The sequence below is a fragment of the Amblyomma maculatum genome, chromosome 6 (assembly GCF_055883805.1).
Source record: "Amblyomma maculatum isolate TAMU_Amacu chromosome 6, ASM5588380v1, whole genome shotgun sequence".
In the NCBI taxonomy this organism is placed as follows: domain Eukaryota; kingdom Metazoa; phylum Arthropoda; class Arachnida; order Ixodida; family Ixodidae; genus Amblyomma; species Amblyomma maculatum.
The window spans coordinates 10,730,049-10,748,289 of NC_139349.1; the positions used below are offsets into that span (position 1 = coordinate 10,730,049).

The 18,241-nt window shown below is 44.4% G+C and overlaps 1 protein-coding gene and 1 long non-coding RNA gene across 2 annotated transcripts in view; one reads left to right on the forward strand and one right to left on the reverse strand.

The window, feature by feature from the left end:
* Positions 1-18,241, forward strand: part of LOC146185048 (uncharacterized) — a 310,168-nt gene that overhangs the window by 179,626 nt on the left and 112,301 nt on the right. Inside the window, exon 3 of the long non-coding RNA XR_014707963.1 lies at positions 605-753. This is a non-coding gene — a long non-coding RNA (uncharacterized LOC146185048). The remainder of the gene's footprint in view (positions 1-604; positions 754-18,241) is intronic.
* Positions 1-18,241, reverse strand: part of LOC146185053 (cytochrome P450 3A21-like) — a 37,317-nt gene that overhangs the window by 15,124 nt on the left and 3,952 nt on the right. The window contains exons 2-6 of the mRNA XM_084606040.1: positions 11,854-11,950; positions 10,331-10,383; positions 9,893-9,989; positions 9,649-9,765; positions 5,044-5,132 (exon numbers count right to left, since the gene is read on the reverse strand). Coding sequence (XP_084462166.1) covers positions 5,044-5,132; positions 9,649-9,765; positions 9,893-9,989; positions 10,331-10,383; positions 11,854-11,950 — 453 coding nt within the window. The remainder of the gene's footprint in view (positions 1-5,043; positions 5,133-9,648; positions 9,766-9,892; positions 9,990-10,330; positions 10,384-11,853; positions 11,951-18,241) is intronic.

The following is an 18,241-nucleotide window of genomic DNA, read 5'->3' on the forward strand; positions in this document are numbered from 1 at the left end:
GAGTTGCCAACTTGCGCAGATATTTTGGATGGGAGGATGAGTCGGCAATCGAACCCGAAAAAAAACCTTGGAACCAGAGTCATACTATCTTCTCCTAGGTTATGCACGTTTATATACATTTTATATACTGTACACGGCCTATAAATACAACATATATCTATTTGTCTTGGTTTATGTATATATAAAGCAGGGCTTCATATGTATGCTGGTTATCCTTTCACATAATCTTATATTGGGGTCAACTGTTCCTGCCCTACGCGTACTCTACAGCAGAATGGATTCGGGGCCTCACGCCGATACGGCAACGAAAACATGGGCTATTTCTCTTTTCTGGTTTCTCTTTTGCTGCAATCTTAACTTCCTTCGTTACCATGAAAAGGTTATCTTCCGAGCAGCGGTCTGGACGGAAAATTGTCTGGTGCTCTCCGAGAACTTGCGACTATATGCCCATCTGGATCCGGGATCATCGCCAGCGTGTACGCATCCTTCCTGTATGCAAGACCTAATTCAAGGCGCTCAGCATTAGTTGCCGTGTTTCTTTCAATAACCTCTTAAATAGTGTGGGAGGAGCGCCGTCAAGAACAGCACCCGTTTTTCTTCACAGATGTATGATGGCACGCTCCAGCTCTGCAGAAGAGTGAATATTTTGGGCCAATTGGTACATATGAAGAGGGGAACCAGTTAAAAAGGACAAGGACCAGAGGAAAGGCGTACAACACGAAGACGAGTTGCTGTCCAGTCAATCGTCGTGGTGTAAGTCTCTCTTTTTTTTTTTTTTTTTTATTGGTTCCCTCTTCAGAACTCTCCAACTTTCCAGTCGTGATTGTGCGGCAAGCTGCGTGTGTCAACTGCAAGGGCGTTATAGGTGCGTCACGGGAAGTCTGGGTTTGGGTATCCAGGTTGTGTGTCATAAAAGCTTCCGAACAGAGCAAAGCATCAGCCCCTTCGTAATCCTCCCGAGAGGACACATCCGTGATAACGGTAGATTCCAACGGCCGTGTTGGACCCTGAGAGCAGGTGCATTTGCAGAATTGTTTCTCAGAATCACTGAGCAGTTTCCGGTTCAGTGCCTACATCTTTTTTGCACTTACATTATCGTGCCACTTTAAGCCAACCTGTATTCAGTGAATAGTCTACCGACTTTTTCCCCTGCTGTCTTTTGTTCCGTTTTGCAAGCCTGTTTACGTGCATACAGGGCCTGCGCAACTTAGTTGTCCCGCCAGGCTTCGTTTTAGCTTTTAGGATTTTGCTGTGGGTTCCAGGGTGATTTGTTGTCTACCACCATGTCCTAGAGCCCCTGCACAAATGCTTCGTATGCTGCTATTTGCAATTTTGAGCCCGTGCCTCTTCTTCCTGCTTCGTTGTCATCGTTTCAATAATCCGACCGGGCAAAGGGAAGAGGCTGATCCTTGGTCTTGCTAGCTGAGTTTGGGTGCAGCTGGCGCCAAAAACATGGCGAAAACTGGTATAGTCACTGCTATCGCTGTCTTAACTTGACTGGTCTACGCTGGTATCTGCAAACCGATGAAAAATGGACCAGGAGGTAGGGGAATAGTCGAACCAGGACAACTTTGGTCAAATATTTAGGGGAATCCCCCAAGGTGGAGTAGATTTGTAATAAGGGAGTAATTACTCATTGCATCCACCCAAGCGCAGCCATACGGCTACAAAGGAAAGCTATACAGCTTTTTCAGAAACTTCGTAGTTAAAGAAAAATTCGTCCTGATCCGGGAATCGAACCCGGCACCACCGCCTTTCCGGGGCAGTCGCTCTACCGACTGAGCTAACCAGGACGGTCAGCAGATCAGATATATTCCCACTTCGAGTTGTAGATCAATTCGCTCTCGCCCTACCATCTGATCTGCTGACCGTCCTGGTTAGCTCAGTCGGTAGAGCGACTGCCCCGGAAAGGCGGTGGTGCCGGGTTCGATTCCCGGATCAGGACGAATTTTTCTTTAACTACGAAGTTTCTGAAAAAGCTGTATAGCTTTCCTTTGTAGCCGTATGGCTGCGCTTGGGTGGATGCAATGAGTAATTACTCCCTTATTACAGGACAACTTTGTACCCACGGCCCACGTCTCTTTCCCTTTGTAGTGTTTAGCACCAACAGCTCCATTCTGTGGGCCCACTCCAAGCACAGCCTGTCCATTCTACCCGTTTCATTGTCCAATTCTTCAACATACCCCCCCCCCCCCCCCCCTTTCTAAGGAAGTTTGGGAAGATAAGTCTTAGGATATTGCTGTTCATACAATCCAACAATTATTTGTTTATCTGGTATGTATTTTACCCATCTATAAATGCTCTAGACATGGAGCTACTTTACGCGGGCCTATTCCGCTAATGATCAACATGCGCTCCAAACAGGTCTCGTATGCGTTATTCCATACTTTGTCCATTCTATGCAGAACACCTATGCCACCACCGTTCTGTTGCACAAGGGTTCAAACTTTCCCAGTCAGCTTTTGAGGGAGGTGGTACCTCTGGATTACGTAAATATGTTTCTACAATACAGGCCACAGAGATGGCATATTTGCCCAGTATGTAAGACAACAACCATTTTTGTTCCCGTCGGCCCACTGTAGGTTTAGATAGAACAACTGCATCATCCGACCCTGCTTCCTCCTTCGCCGTTTTCCTGGGACTGGCTTCAGCTTACTGCAAACATCCGTCGCCGCAGCCTGTTTATCGTCGCTGCTGACCATGAATTACGTACACTTTCTCTCGCTCCGTATGCTTCAGTCTGTTGCTGTGTTCAGGGTGCCGCCTTTGTTTCCCTGGTTTAGGGGATGTGCCTACCATTTACTCGAATATTCTCTGTGTACCTTCATTGCCACCGTGTACAGTTCCGTGTGATGCCACTACTGGGTTCTTGCGGTGTGGTGCAGCCCTAAAAAAAAACACAGGCCTCTTCCCAGTCGTTGGTCCAGCATCTCTACGGCCCTTTCATTGTACCAAGCTCTTTGCCGCGTACACTCTATAGGGCCCAGTGTGGGCTCAGTAACTACACCCTTTTCCTAGTTCACCGCATATACTTCATGCCGTCATTCCACTGCTCTGCGCAGGTAGGCTCAAGTGAAGCTACTATGTCTCATTTTGCATAGATCACAAAACGGTGTTTCGTGGCACGTTCCTGCTATATGCCACTAGTCTAGTTCAAAGCTGCTCCACCAAGATGGCCAGTAACTCGCCCACCTGCGTGTTATTTATCCCCGCATGCAACAGTGATGGTTTCTGGGCTATCACATGTATCGCTGTCACATATGAAGATACTTGAAACGTAGGGAAAGGAGCATGCTTCAGTGTGGGTAGCGGGTTTGCGATAGTAGCACATGTGTCTTGGGAACGTGTTTCCAGTTTGTTCATTTTTTTTTTTTTTTTTTTTTTTTGCATCGCAAGTGAGCGGTGCAGTGTATCTGTGTTTGACAAGATGCTTTCGCGTGCGTGTGTGTAATTGTATAAATTGACTGCTTACTTTTGAATAAAATTCAGTCGTAAGTTCAGCGCCTTTTGTTTGTTTCGTCTCGTCCTCTGTCTGCGTTCGCAAGCGCTGGTTTTTATAAGATGGATCACTAGCAATTCGCCCAATCATCAGTTCTTCAGAATAAAAATTGGGGGCGCTCGGCGACAAAATAGAACAAATATGATCTCTAAAAGAAACATGTAATGTAAGAAACATGTATGTAATTGATGTTAGCGTGATCGGTCTTAAAGATATTATGTCCGTTCTATCTAACATCAATTACGTACAGGCTCACGGTAAAGCCAGTGAAGTTAGAAATGCAGGCAGGGATAGAATATAAGAATATACTTCAAGAATTGTAGACGGGTTCAGAAAGGACAGGCGCCTAGGGGATAGTATTTTTGTGCAACCTCATTAGATATAAATATCCAAGGCGGAATACAGACCTCTATATGTTACTTTCCTGGACATAAGTAGCGCATACGACAGCTTAAATAGAATTTTCTTAGCATTTTACTCAAAGGTGAAAGTATAGGGCAAGATGTAATCAGATTACTAAACTAAATATGCCAAGATTAAAAGTTGAAATTGCATTGGAAGGCCGAACAAGTACAGAATCGATCATACTTGTCTGAGAACATTCTAGAGGTCTGTCCCGAAGTAAATTAAGCGAAAACTTAGAGCAGCTGCTTTGTTAAGGGCAGTGTGGCAGTGCTTGTGGGATTTGAATGAGTTTGAAGCTGCGGTAGACTGCGAGTATTAAGCTCAGAAGTCGGCATCTGCCATAGAATTTCACTTTGCTTCTTCGATCAGCGCCGCTCGACCGTTCTAGACAAGTGTGAGCGACTCTGCACGACAGCTGTCAAGATACACAATCTTGCAGGCAGGATTCTCCCCTATGACCACTGTTCTTCAGTATTTTCGTTTTTGAAGAATATGAAAGGGAGCTAATAAAGCCAATGAGGGTTTTATTCTCTGTTACAAAAAAGACGGAATAATCTTAGAGCAGCGGCCTCCAGGACGACATACAATACTAGTTTGTAGCCAGGAAGATTTACAAGACAGTGGTTAATACCTGTGGAGATGATGATCTGATCGTATTCAACTATAACACTGATGACCGTGATTATCGCTTTGCCCAGGTGAAGACAAGTCCAATTGTCGAAACGTTGGCTCGATCTGCGAACTGAGGCTCACCCCCTCCCCGCCCTCTACCCTTGTTCAGTGCTCTTTCATAGCGTGTAAGCCATCTTCTTCTTCTCGTTCTACCGTGATCAAATGCTTACAATATAAGAGAGTGAGACTCAAAATAGAATGAGGGACGACGAGATGCCGGAAAAATCGAACCTAGGACATTTCGAGTGCGCTTGAAAGCGGCACCGTCACAGCGCCTGTTTCCAAGAAACGTTTACTCAATGAGGCCGTTACTTCTCATGTGACAGCATGTGAACAAAAATTTCGACGTCTGGTAAAAATATGATCACACATATTAATTCATGCCCACCAGATATGAGTCATTGTGCTCCTTGTGGGCAGATAGAACAGAAAATGTGAATCTCTGCTGATACCTCGGAAATACTCACTGCTTGATATCAATGTCCTCTTCATGTTCTGCGGCCTTCTTCAAGTGTTGTGCTGACACCATGGCGCAATCTTCAATTAGTGAATTCATCTGTGTTCGTGACAGCAAAGAAAATACAGTAATGGTGCTTGTTTCTCAGGTTTTTGTTAACTCTATAGAATCCCTGAAGAAGTGAGAGATCATACAGATGCGTAGGTTAAAGAGTCATCAAAACTAGTAAGAGTACGGCTTTGCAGATTTATGTATTTCTAGCATGTCGGTTGAATTTTGACAGGTAAACAAATCATGGGAAACTTCTAGCCACTAGTAAACGAAGCTATACACGAATACACGAACACACACACACGCGCGCTCACGTGCACACACACACACACATACACACTTACCATGCAGGTTTGATTGGTTAAGTACATATCGCTGACGAAACAGCGTTGCCAGCAGATTCTTTGCTATATACGTTACCCTTAGGAAGAGATGTGGTAGTGTACGTCTCGATGAGAATATCACTTAAGTCATGCAGAGTCGTTAACGCTACACTATTTGTCCAGCTGCCGGCATCCCAGGAAACTCCTAGTGCTTTTGGCAATCTAGCGGGGTCATTCAAAGGGACACTCTGTTCCCGCTCACGCGTGTAAAGAACACATTTCTAGTGCATCTATGAGTATTTCCACTCTTTTCCGCAATAGCGCACCACTGCATTATCGTAAAATTGAGCCAGCAGGTCATAAGGATTTCAAAAAATAGTCCCAGTGGTTTTGCTACTCAGATTAAGATAACTTCTACGAACATGTGATTACTTAATAGCTCCAGCCGTGCACATGTTTTTGAACTTGCGAATACCACCCTAATACCAGCTAACAAGCACATTTTAAATATTGATAAACAGAGAGGAGGAGGGAGGGCAAAAATGTTAGCCAGAAAGTTTTCTTGTTGGCTATCCTGCACTGGGGAAAAGAGATAAGAGAATTAAATAGGAGAAGAGAAAATGAAGCAGGAGCACAATCACTATTTGTCACTGAAGCCGGTGGCAGTCGTCCTTGTCTACGTGCGTGTGCGCGCCTATTCTGTAGATTGCCGTCTTTTCAGCGGTGTGTTTCATTACGTCAGAAGACCAACTAGATCAACGTTCTACTATATAAATGAAACAGTATCTTATAGGTCTTGAGGGCAGTCGACTGTTGGGGACATGAACTAACGATCTTATCTGCTGTTAAAAGGCGATAGTTGAGACGGTCTAAGGCACAATGCAACTTATGTCTTTCACTCACAAAAGCAGGGCATCCAATGCTTTAGATGCAGCCGTGCTAGCTCTGAATTGTTTGTATTAATGAGACGTGATGGTGGTGGTGGTGAGGAGGCAGTAGCCGGCAGCTGACATGACCGAGCACTAACCGGACGTAGGGCTTCCTGACATTACGTTTGCAGGAGCTGCCAACTCGGGTCTCTCCTTTCATACGGGAGTGTGATATCACAATCAGCCTACCAAAACAAACCCTTGCATTCACGTTATCCCTAGGCCAGGCAGACACGTTCATACGGCTCGGTTAAAGCGGAGTTTTATATTTTGGCTGGTAGCTTACGCTATCGCGGCATCGCGAAGGTGGGAGAGAATACAGAGAGAAAGAGGTGCGGTAGTGGAGGGCTTCGGACCACCGCGCCTCATCGCACATTAGTGGTCAAAAGTGCCCCCTATGGCATAAATAAAGCTGAAATCATTGAATAAATTGCTGTGTGCAAAATCCATGTCTTAACTTTCAAGCCAAACCTAAGCATTGCCATGCAGATAGCTGTCTCGTAACTCTAGGTTTATTCACAAGCTACACCACAGCTAATTTTTTATGTTCTTTGTTTTGTCATTATTGATCCTCATTGCCCACTGGTGAAGAAGCCGCAGGTGTAGGCTGCAACAGAGCGTATTGTGGATATTATTTATTTAGCCAACCGGTGATGAGGTTCCTTGACAGCCTTGACCGCCTAGTAAAGAGCAGAGACATTAGTCTGCCAACCAAGATCCGTTAACTCGTCCTATGGTCTTTCCAGTTGTGATGTATGGATGCGAGAGTTGGACTGTGAAAAAGGCTGACCGCCGAAGAATTGACGCGTTTAAATTGTGGTGCTGGCGAAGACTCTTGAGAGTTCCTTGGACTGCCAGAAGATCAAATCAGTCTACCATAAACCCTGACTGCTCATTGGAGGGTCAAATTCTAAAGTTAAAGCTCAGCTACTTTGGTCATCTGATGAGAAGAGAGGAGTCGCTGGAGAAAGATTTGATGTTGGGAAATGTTGAGGGTCGCCGGAGAAGGGATAGGCAGCGAACGCGATGGTTAGATGGCATCCTCGAGGCACTGCAGATGAAGTTATGTGATGTTAGGAAGATAGTGAGAGACCGGAAAGCGTGGCGTGACATGGTCAATAGGGTCACGAAGAGTCGGACACGACTGAACGACTGAACTGAACTGATGAGGTTCCTTACACTCCGGAGGCTTATACCTATAAACGGCGCCCTGTTGCTATTTGTGCGCTACTCATTATGCAAGGTGCTCGTGCGACTTGCAATGTTTCCTGATGGACCTTTGTTCTCAAAATCAGAGGCGATGAAGCGGCCAACTTAAAGGAGTATGCAGTCCCGGTCTCAGACACGTATAGGGATCACTGCCATAAGGAAAGGGCGACGCTTCGGCAATCTAACTCTTCTCACGTCTTACTAGCGCAAATTAAGAAGTAATCAAGCAAATCTTAGCCTGGGCTTCTGGTGCACTTCAGCATGAGCTGATTAAACGCTCACAATATATCCACAAAAAGCGGGAGCAAATTTTCAAGGGCTGAAGCATGTTCAGCAATAGTTTACTAGCTCCATGCACGTATCGTGGATATAACGTTAATCAAGATGATGTCACGCTAACTTCCGGCAACGCCGTCATACAGTTGAAAAACTTATGGGGCAGCCACTAGAATAGCACAATGTGTGTGTGTGTGTGTGTGTGTGTGTGTGTGTGTGTGTGTGTGTGTGTGTGTGTGTGTGTGTGTGTGTGTGTGTGTGTGTGTGTGTGTGTGTGTGTGTGTGTGTGTGTGTGTGTGTGTGTGTGTGTGTGTGTGTGTGTGTGTGTGTGTGTGTGTGTGTGTGTGCGCGTGCGTGCGTGCGTGCGTGTGTTAATGGAATGCAAAAACTCAAAGCGATATCGAACTATGCTCACTGAATACAAACCGCTCAGGTCTTTTTAGAGCGGATACTTTTATTATTTCAAAACAGTCTTATCCTAACAGTGTCGGAATGTCTGTAAGTTCCAACTTTCAAGTAATAGGCGACCTAGTGGTACCGATTAGAACACTCTGATTGTAACGCTATAAGCTGTCATAATTCGTTCGCTAGTTATCTGATTTGCACAACACCGGTAGACAAAGAGAAAGCATACCATAACGGCTGTCAAGATGATTTGCAATATAAAGAGCATTGAAATAATGTGCTCGGGACGATAGCTGCCGGCTTTGCTTTATATATATATATATATATATATATATATATATATATATACATATATTCATTCTTTTTCTCTCTACACTCTGAAAACAAATATTATTTTAAGGCTGTAAAACAGGAGTAACATGTTCTCTCGTAGAACTCCTAAGAAGCAGGGTATGCTGCCCAAGCACTAAAACTGACTTTCATCACAAAACATTTGCCAACGTTTACGTTACTTCCTAATGCAAAATTTGAGCACAGCTCATCAGCTGTTTCAGCTTCTTGATAGATTGAGGAAAAAATTCTGAGCAAGACATGTATTTAAAATTACACACAACTTTTTCAATTTTTCACACATATTGCTTCAAGAAACACTCCACTAACAGCTCTTGACTATCATGAAGGAAGCTTTGTGGCCGGAGAAATGAAGAAAGCAATTACGTTATCGAGAAGTTGGGGGAGGCAGCGAGTGGGTCCATAGGAACGTTGCGCGGCGAAGAGATAGCAGCTACTGACTAATGCCGTTGACATCGCTAGCGAGTCAAGACAACGTGGCCCTGCGTTTCGGTTGGGATGCACGCACCGTGATCCGCTGATAGCGAGCCGGCGCTTCGGCAACCGGAAAACACCATCGCTGCCACGCAGGAAGAAGGAGTGGGGGGTTACACGCAGCGAACGGCGGTGACATGAGCACGCGCAGCAATCGGAGTATACGCGCGGTCGCCGCCACGGAGGAAGAGGGGCTGAGCTGGGGGGCTGAAAGGTAGGCGGAGCTGGTTACGAGGTATGGAATGGGCGCCAAAGAGCTGCGCTCTAAAATGAGGAATGCCTATGTTTGGCACCGAAAAGAGATTCTTATTTATATACACGAAATGCTCTGCCAGTTTAGTAGGCCTTTACCTAGGCTTCGATCTCCTCTAAGTGCTAACCTCAAGATTTCTTGTGCCGTGGTGAAATGTATTGAGCGATTGCTGATTACATGAAGCGAATTTTGTTTGAGATGAGAATATACCTGTGTGGCCACCCGTATGGCATTCCATGCGTTAGTATGATGGGGAGTGCGTTAGAGGAGGTATAACTCCATTAGGTCCCTTATAAGTGAATTCGTGTTTAGAGCACATCCTCGTGAACTTCACGGTCTTTCACCTTTCTTAGTTTCCCTGTGGAAAAGGCAGGGCTCGCTGCGGGGCGGATCTTGCGCCACTTGTCCACTGCAGTGACGCTCATCATGTTGTCCAGAAGAGGGTCGAAAAATGTAAACGTCTGCGAAACGAAAAAGGAATAGCAAACAGCACAATATTTCGCGCCAACAGAAGGACAGCGTTCGACTAAGCTCGAAATATTTAAATTGAGAAGGGTTGTAGTTAAAGTCACCGTCACGTGTACTTACTCTTCGGTTGGGGAGATACGGAAAATCCTTCACCAAAACCTGCTTGACCATCTCCGGCGAGCTGACAAACAGAACGGCCCTTCCTGTTTCAAAGGCGCTGTACATGGTAGAAAAGTGACGCAGAAGTGGTATGTTGAGAAAAATGAAGTGTGGCTCTGAATATCTTTCGTATATTAGTGCTCAAGGAAAAAAAAATCGAAATAGTTACTTTCATTCCAACTATCGCAACTGCAAGTGCACGCTGTTGCCACCTTATGGCCGCGACTATGCCCTAACTATGGGCCATTGCCAAATATGGATATGTGAAATGCATTGTTTCCTCAATCTTGTATCTTAGCTTTAGACGCCGCGAACGGAAAACACAAGACAGTTATTGTTCATTATAATTGTCTTCTTGCATTCTGTACATACTGCCTAATGTCCAAATGATCGACTCACCCAAACAACCTTCCGTACTTCTTGTACCTTTCCGCATCGATTTCATGGAAAGGCTGAAATAAAATCACGAACGTTCAGTAAAATCGAATAAATCTTAAAGTTTGGGAATTTGGACATTATTACCATAAGTCACCGCAAGCAAATACATATAAAGAAAATCAATGTATGGGGATTGCGCTGAAATCTGGCATTGGAGTAGCCTTTGCTCATACGAGGGACAGGAAATGTAAAGCAACCTAGTACGCAATCGTGAGATTAAAGTTGTCTATGTCACATATATTTAGGGGGATGAGGTTCAATTTTTTTCTTTATTTTTCATCATATCGTGCTGAAACCGATCATGAAAGTGAAGAATAGAATGGGGAGTTTAAATATCCATCTATATTTCAAATTTTGTATGTGGAAGAAAAGATATGGCAAAATAACTATTTAGCTAGGTCCTTTCCAAAGGAATACGCAGATATCTGAAAAAGGTTCACCGCACATACCAAATTTTTCCTTTCTTTATAGTGATCTATTAGGAGTTAGACTAAATTTCGTCTAACGGATGACACATAAGTTTCCTTTTCCACTTTGGTATTTACTTATTTTTAAGAAAATGGGGGGGGGGGGGGGGGGGGGGGACGTTATAGCACTTTTCTTAGCTTTCGTTTGTGTGGTGGACCTTTTGAAATGAGTGCATATTACCAAAAGAACTATTTCTTTTAAAAAAATTACCACAGTGGATGGTAAGATGCCGATTTGCTTTTTGTTTGTTTTCCGTCATATCTTTTCTTCCCGATGAGATATTTGAAAATCAGCATTCTATTCTACTCTTACAAGTTAAGCGTCAAAACGATGTCTTGAATAATAAAGAAAAGTTTTGAAGACCCTCATTCTTCCTTAATCACGTATATAGGCCTACAAGCGCGAATGGTAGTCTTCGTATCGCTCTTACTGTGACGGCTTATTGCGCAAAGAAAATAATGCTTGGTAACGGAACCTTACGACATATAGTTTAAATCGAAAGCCGTGCGCAAAAGCAGTTAATTTTAGCATGGCAAAATCCTTAAACACACACGCACACACACACACACACACACACACACACACACACACACACACACACACACACACACACACACACACACACACACACACACACACACACACACACACACACACACACACACACACACACACACACACACACACACACACACACACACACACACACACGCACACACGCACGCTCACACACGCACGCACACACGCACGCACACACGCACGCACACGCACACACACACACACACACACACACACACACACACACAAACACATGTAAAAGTGCCAAGCAGACCCTTGACCAATGCTTGTTTGAATTTCTTCAAATGCTCAATTTCAAACTGATTTGAAACTCAGCATACTGCCCATAATAGTGCTTTTTTTACCTAAAGCACGCCGTAATGATTGTTTTCCTAATGACGGGCGTCGACACCGATTTCATAATATTTGCGGAACCTTGCTTCATGCTGATGACTTACTTTAAAGAGGACTTGTAAAGTGGGGCCGAATATCAAGGCAAAAGGCTCTGCTTGAATTCCTTGATTTTTCCAACAATTTCGGCTCCTTGAAGCATACCTGGAGAAAACGGTGAACCAAACAGTGCATAAGTAAAACTGACCAACCTTTCGTACATGATGCCTAAGTTGAAGTTACTGCTCCTTTTTTATTGGTGTTTTTAGCTGGCAGCACAGCGTAACTCAGTATATGTCATTCCACGCAGAGAGGCTCAGAGTCGGCCATAGAGGTCTCAATATGAAGCTGCCTCAAAGCCACCACCCTAAACAGCCCAGCTTCAAGAACCGACTTTTCCTTTTACAGCAAAGCTCCATCTCTTAAAATCAAACTGTTGAGAAGCTCTCTCTCATGCAGACAAAGTTAAATGAGGACATATACGAATACGAATAATTTTATTTTTTTCATAGAAAGATGGAGCTTTTTTATTGTTCGCATCTTTTTATTGCATTGTTGCAACTGGCGGCCGCCCGTGGAAGCTACAACTTCTACGTCGGTCAAATATTTAGGGGTATCCCCCCAGTTGCAGTAGATTTGTAGTAAGGGAGTAATTACTCATTTATATCCACGCAAGCGCGGCTATACGACTACAAAGGAAAGCTAAGCAGCTTTCTCAAAAACAAAACAAACTTTTCTTTACTACGAAGTTGTTGAGAAAGCTGTATAGCGGTGCTGTCCAACAGCAGTATTGCCTCTGTTGCCGTGCATCCCGCAAACCGTGCGCGCCAGCACCTCCTCTTATTAGAAAAGTGTGCTAGAATTTGTTGCTGGCCCTAATAATAACCGCTGCAATACGCGTAAAATAACGTCGAAATTGAAGTCTTGAGGATCACTGATCGATACCGACCCAAGCAAATTTCTGTTCACAGCCGCATAGCTGCTGCCGCCAATGCAGCCCGGCTCACTCAATCAGCTTGTAAGCTATCTCCGCAGCTGCGACATTGCTGAATTAAATCATATCTTGATATCACTATGAAGCGGTCTGATAATAAGGATGTCCCTAGCTTTGAATAACTGCCTTTTTGATAGTCCTTAATTGCTGTCCGCCATAGCTTCAATGCGAAACGGCCTGCTGACGATTAGGGGCATCGCACGGTTGGAGTGCCGTCGACCGCAATGCTACGGTAATCTCGCGGCATCCGGTACTGCGAGCGCTCGAACATGTCTACAATCAGGATGGAGCTGATGAATTTTTAATTCTCTCTTTTTTGATGTATGTTCCATTAATTATACAACATGCCTCACAAACGATGCTGCGAAGACACTATAAACGCTGCTCATTTTATGTGTTCCTCTTGAAACGTGATCCTTTATTTATTCGAAGCTCAATTTAGCCAGAAAGTTACCATACTGCTGGCCCCAACAACCTTGCACTCTGCATCAAATAGCCCGTGGTCGCCTGACGCAGATGGCTTGTAGCGGTAAGCAGCGATATTTTTTTTTTTTCAGCGGATGAAAGTTTACTTCGTCGCCACAGGTGCATTCGCCGCTGGTGGAAAGACTCCAGCCATTACCAGAACTAGCTAGTTCCATAATAACCAGCTGTGAAAGACCGCGCTTCAAATGACCGCGAAAGGCTGACGGCTGCACGAGGGAGTTATGGCGTCACGCTCTTCACCTCTCTTACAGGGCGGCTTGGAGCGCTCTGAACACATAGAATAAAACAACACGCTAAATAATAATCGATGTGATGCTATTATACGAAGTAATTCGCATACAGAAAATTTCTTTCTAGCGTTTCTTATTTCTTTTTTTTTTTCAAATTTCAATAATTTGATTCAGTCTCTCTTTAAGGCTTAAAGAGGTCTCCTGAGACAACAAGCGAGGCAAGGAAGAAGAAATGTTTGCACGAAGTCATGGGCCACGTGTCTCTGAAGTAGTTCCAGAGCAAGATAACCAGAGCGTCTCTCCTTTCTAGGGCTGGTTCTCGGGCGTCCTCTTATGAAGTTATGAAAGCTTCCCTAGACTATAATGGGGATTTATGGGCTACTTTCTAGACAGGGGACAGGTGAAGGACAACATATGACACAAGCGCTTGGGTCTTAAGTTGACCTTTACCTGTCCTCTGTCTAGCAAGTAGCATATATGTCTCCATTATGATCAACCAACTGACACCTCTGTTAGCATTGTTAGCTTCCCTACACTGCAAGGCCCATCTTACTTTGTGGGTCGGACTGAGGCGTAAGCGGAATCCAACTCTTTGGGTTGCGAGCCGACACGCTACCTCTGTACTACTAAGCAGATATCGTTCAGTTGTAGCCGTGGTGTATAGAACACAACGCCAATACCTGGCAAACATATAATGCAATAGTTTATACGTGTTATGCGACTGCCTCATACCATACATCCGACAGAAGCCACACATTACATCACAAAAACACGCAGTTACAACTGAAACCCCTATTTCCGCTAATAGTTTCCACCATTATTTAACAAATAAACGTTGCTCTACCAGCTGCCGCTACTACTTTCTACGATTAACGAACAGTGTTAATTAGCAACTAATTAAAATCTGTCTTAGCAGCAGTGCAATCCAATCAGCTCCGCAGGATGCTAAAAGTCCCTCAATTTTCGCTTCTTTTTTATTTTCAATTTAAGACTTCTGAATTGCATCAAAGGAGCCAAAGCCACATCTGACTATACCTCTGATCTTGGCGTTCAGGCTCTTAAGGCTTTCTTAGCGATTATTCGAGTGGCTCTTCAATTTCGGTGAAATATGACGTAGTCTTCCAGGCCATACTTGCACTTCATGTTCCTCTCATCATCAACTGGGTGTACCAATTTCGTCTTCGAGCACGTAGACTCTTTGAACTAAAGTAGTGGGCGTTATTTGGCAACCTATGATGGCAATGATATTAAGAATAATTGATGCTTCAATTTCTGCGAACAAGGAGGTGTCCTTGACTGCAAAACAATAGCGAGAACGTCGTTATCTCCTGAGGGGATATTCTTGCTGTGACGCTGATGCCATGCAGACAGCATTAAAAAAGATAGCGGTGGAGAGGTGGGCGAGGAAAAGGTGTGAGAAATGGAATGACACAATAACCGTATGAGGGTCAAAGCAAGGCAGTCATCTGAGGCTGTGTGTCAGTGAGGTGGGCGTCTCCTTTCGGGACTCGATAGCAGTGGCTGACCCTGAATTTTTGTACTAAGTAACAAACGTAGTATTGCTTATTAATTGCAGCAAGCTTGATATTGTAACGAGGTGCTGAGGACATCGACTAGAGAAGACGAGCAGACTGAGGTCGCTAAATTTAGCCAATTTTCGGATTTACTTGAGCCCACCGAGAATAGAAAAGCACTGCGCCGATTACAGCAACAAACGTGTTCGGCGGTAGTCGCAGTGCACAATGCCCGCAGCTCTCGTCCGCGTTCAGGTTAAAGCTGACCAAAAATTTCGAGATGAGGAGTTGTAATCGTCTGCGACACTCTTGGGTAACTTAGAACAAACTGCACGACCCTACAAATATTCTAGATAATTCAGGTGGCATCTCTTGCTGGAGACAAAGCGGTTGTTTTAGCACCAACAAGTAAACGTTATTAAGCTTCGTGGCAAAGCTCGGTACATCTCTCTCTCTCTCGCGCGCGCGCATGATGTAGCTGCCCACACCGTTAAGTTAGCATCGTACGTGGTCATTTAATTTATCAGTTAACAGTGTGGTCATTTAATTTATGGTGATTAACGCTGCCTAAGTTACAAATACCACCTGCAAATAATATCTGCTGCTTTATGGCGACAACGTGAGTCTTCGTGCAGGTACGGCAATCCAGCCTTAGTTCTGAACAATGGGAACTTTTTTTTTTTTTCGTTTACAAGCACATTTAGTTTTATCGCATCACGACTGTGCGCCGAACCAGACTTGGAAGACAACCTTTCTCTGATTCTGGGATGTGATCCGTCGCGTATTACCTGGAGTGAGAGCCGGACGCCTTGCATGTTACAGACGCATAAATGAACGCTATTGTACCGTCAGTATAAAATTAGCGTCGGAATGCAAGGAGAGCAGAAGAGCGAGACAAAGAGTCCGAAGAGTCTCATACTTAAAACACCGCCAAAAGTGGACGGAGAAAATTGATGGACGCAAAAACGCGCGCTGAAGTTTTTGCCTCGCGTCCGGTGCATTCAGGCGGCGTGTGCCCGTTTGCTGTAGTACGCAACTAGCCCCACAACGCATATTACGCAGGAGCCCCTGAACGGCAGGCTATCAGTAGCATTCCCGCTGTGTTTTCAGGTGTCGGGTGAGGCAGTTTAGCTCTCACTTCAGCCATTGAATGCGCTAATTTATACAAGCAGATAGAATTATGAAATTAGAAAGTGATTTCCTCTTTCTTCAGCACGCGATCCTGACTCCACACGTACGCACACATGTCGACAGCGTACGATGCGCAATGCGTGCGCCATAGCTTTCCATGTCTTCTGCCGCAGTGGAAAACAAAAACATAAATATTTTATTATCTTATGAAAACCACTTCTCATCAGGCTCCGTAAAAAAAAAAAAAAAAAAATGCCTTCTGGATATTATCATACCTGCAGTAAATGGGACGCCGGCATGCAAGGGAGAATTTTCCGCAATAAAAAGGTTCAGCCACCTAATGCAAGATTATACGCCCCTTTCTTGCCGGCATAAATTGACATTAGTCGGTAAAGTACTGTTGGGTGCAACGTACCCTTATTCGTTTCCGCTTACAGCTTACCGGAACCAATACTCGACTACACAAATCAAAGAAACAGCACAGCCAATTCCAAGGGTCATTTGAATACTTCGTGCGGAGCTACATTAACATCATGAACCATTTCCACCCCTATTAGGCAAAATATCGATTATGTCGAAACCACCGAGTCATCGATCATGCCCCACTTGAAGACGTTGAGTGTGGGTCTTACAATCTGCGAAAAATACGTGGCAACCGCAGTAAAATAAACAAAAGAGAATACGGTTTTATTCACATACATCCTTCGGAATTATGGCTCCAAGCTCAAAGTACAGTGGCGCAAAAGGAAAGAGATCAAAATAGCAAAGGTACGCATTCTTTTTTTCGCAGGCGAGAGGATGTCTGTCGGCGTCCGATAAGGAACAGGAGGTCGCTACCTCTTTCTGCTGTGATATGCAGCGTCGATACAGATGTCGCAATTCGATTCCAGGACGACATCTGCTTATTGACTCCTTGGATAATTTTAGCTGAGTGCCACAGGTGGTGCTTCCTGGCGGGATCTGAAGCGTCCTCAACTTGCATCTTGCTGCTTTGACGGCCGACTCGACTAGTTATGGAACCGGCTAACTAGTTTAGGTTTCCGGCGCTTTATTGGCGCTTTTACGAAGCGGCACCTCTGACTTGTCGGAATCACAGAGATGACGTCGCCGTAGTTTAGGCCCTTTCATTTGCAATTTCCTCATCAATACAACAACATTTCCTCGCAGGATAAAGATATATGGTGTTCCCGAGCAACAATCTATCCGTCTTGCTTAATGTGATATTTTCCTTCAATTTTGCTATAGGCTAAACTAGTCCCGTAGCAGAATTCCATGTAAGAATATCTTGCGGAAGAAAATACAAGCCGTCACAAAATCGTAGGTGAATACACGTTACGGAGTAGACACAGAAAGTTTCACAGCTAACCAGAAAGTCCGCTGTCCTTTCACGCAGAAAGTTTCACGCAGTTCACGATGCTAAGAACAAGGCGATGAGAGTTTAAAATAAATTTTATCGCCAGTGCCGTTGACATCAATGCCCATGTCAGTGAACATGTCTGTGTCATTCACGTAAGTATTTTACCAAAGTGGCTGTACTGTTACAGCTGAGCTAAACTGATCACAGTAGGGATTGCGCGCTTCTCCTCTCCAGTCCCGATAGTTACTTGCTAACAGGGCATTAAAATGAAGTTGACATTTGATAAATTCTAGATCGGGAGAAAGCCTATCTGAAACTGCGGGTCCTGTGGGCCATGGACCGACGAATTCAACAAACACACAACAATGTGATGTTCAACGCCAATTCCAAATAATTTGTGGTCGTCATACGTATATTTTTCCATTAACTTGCCACATTAAGTAAAGACACTTTTCTTGTGATTGTCTTGTTAAAATATTTCATTTTTTACCTGAATATTTACCTGAATGATATAGTGTGTAGGACTCATCGAAATAATGCACACTAGGGTGTGAAGCTGGTCAGGTGATGAATGGAGCTATTGTTTCCGGGAGACTACGCTATGGACTAGTATTCTGTTAGGCCTTCTAGACCTACTTTAGATCGAGAATACTACTTATAGAGGTATCGGGATTTTTGTTCAGATCATGCTAAGTCTCGCTCGCATAGCTGCAACTCGAAGCATCTAAGGTGCAAGGCACCGTC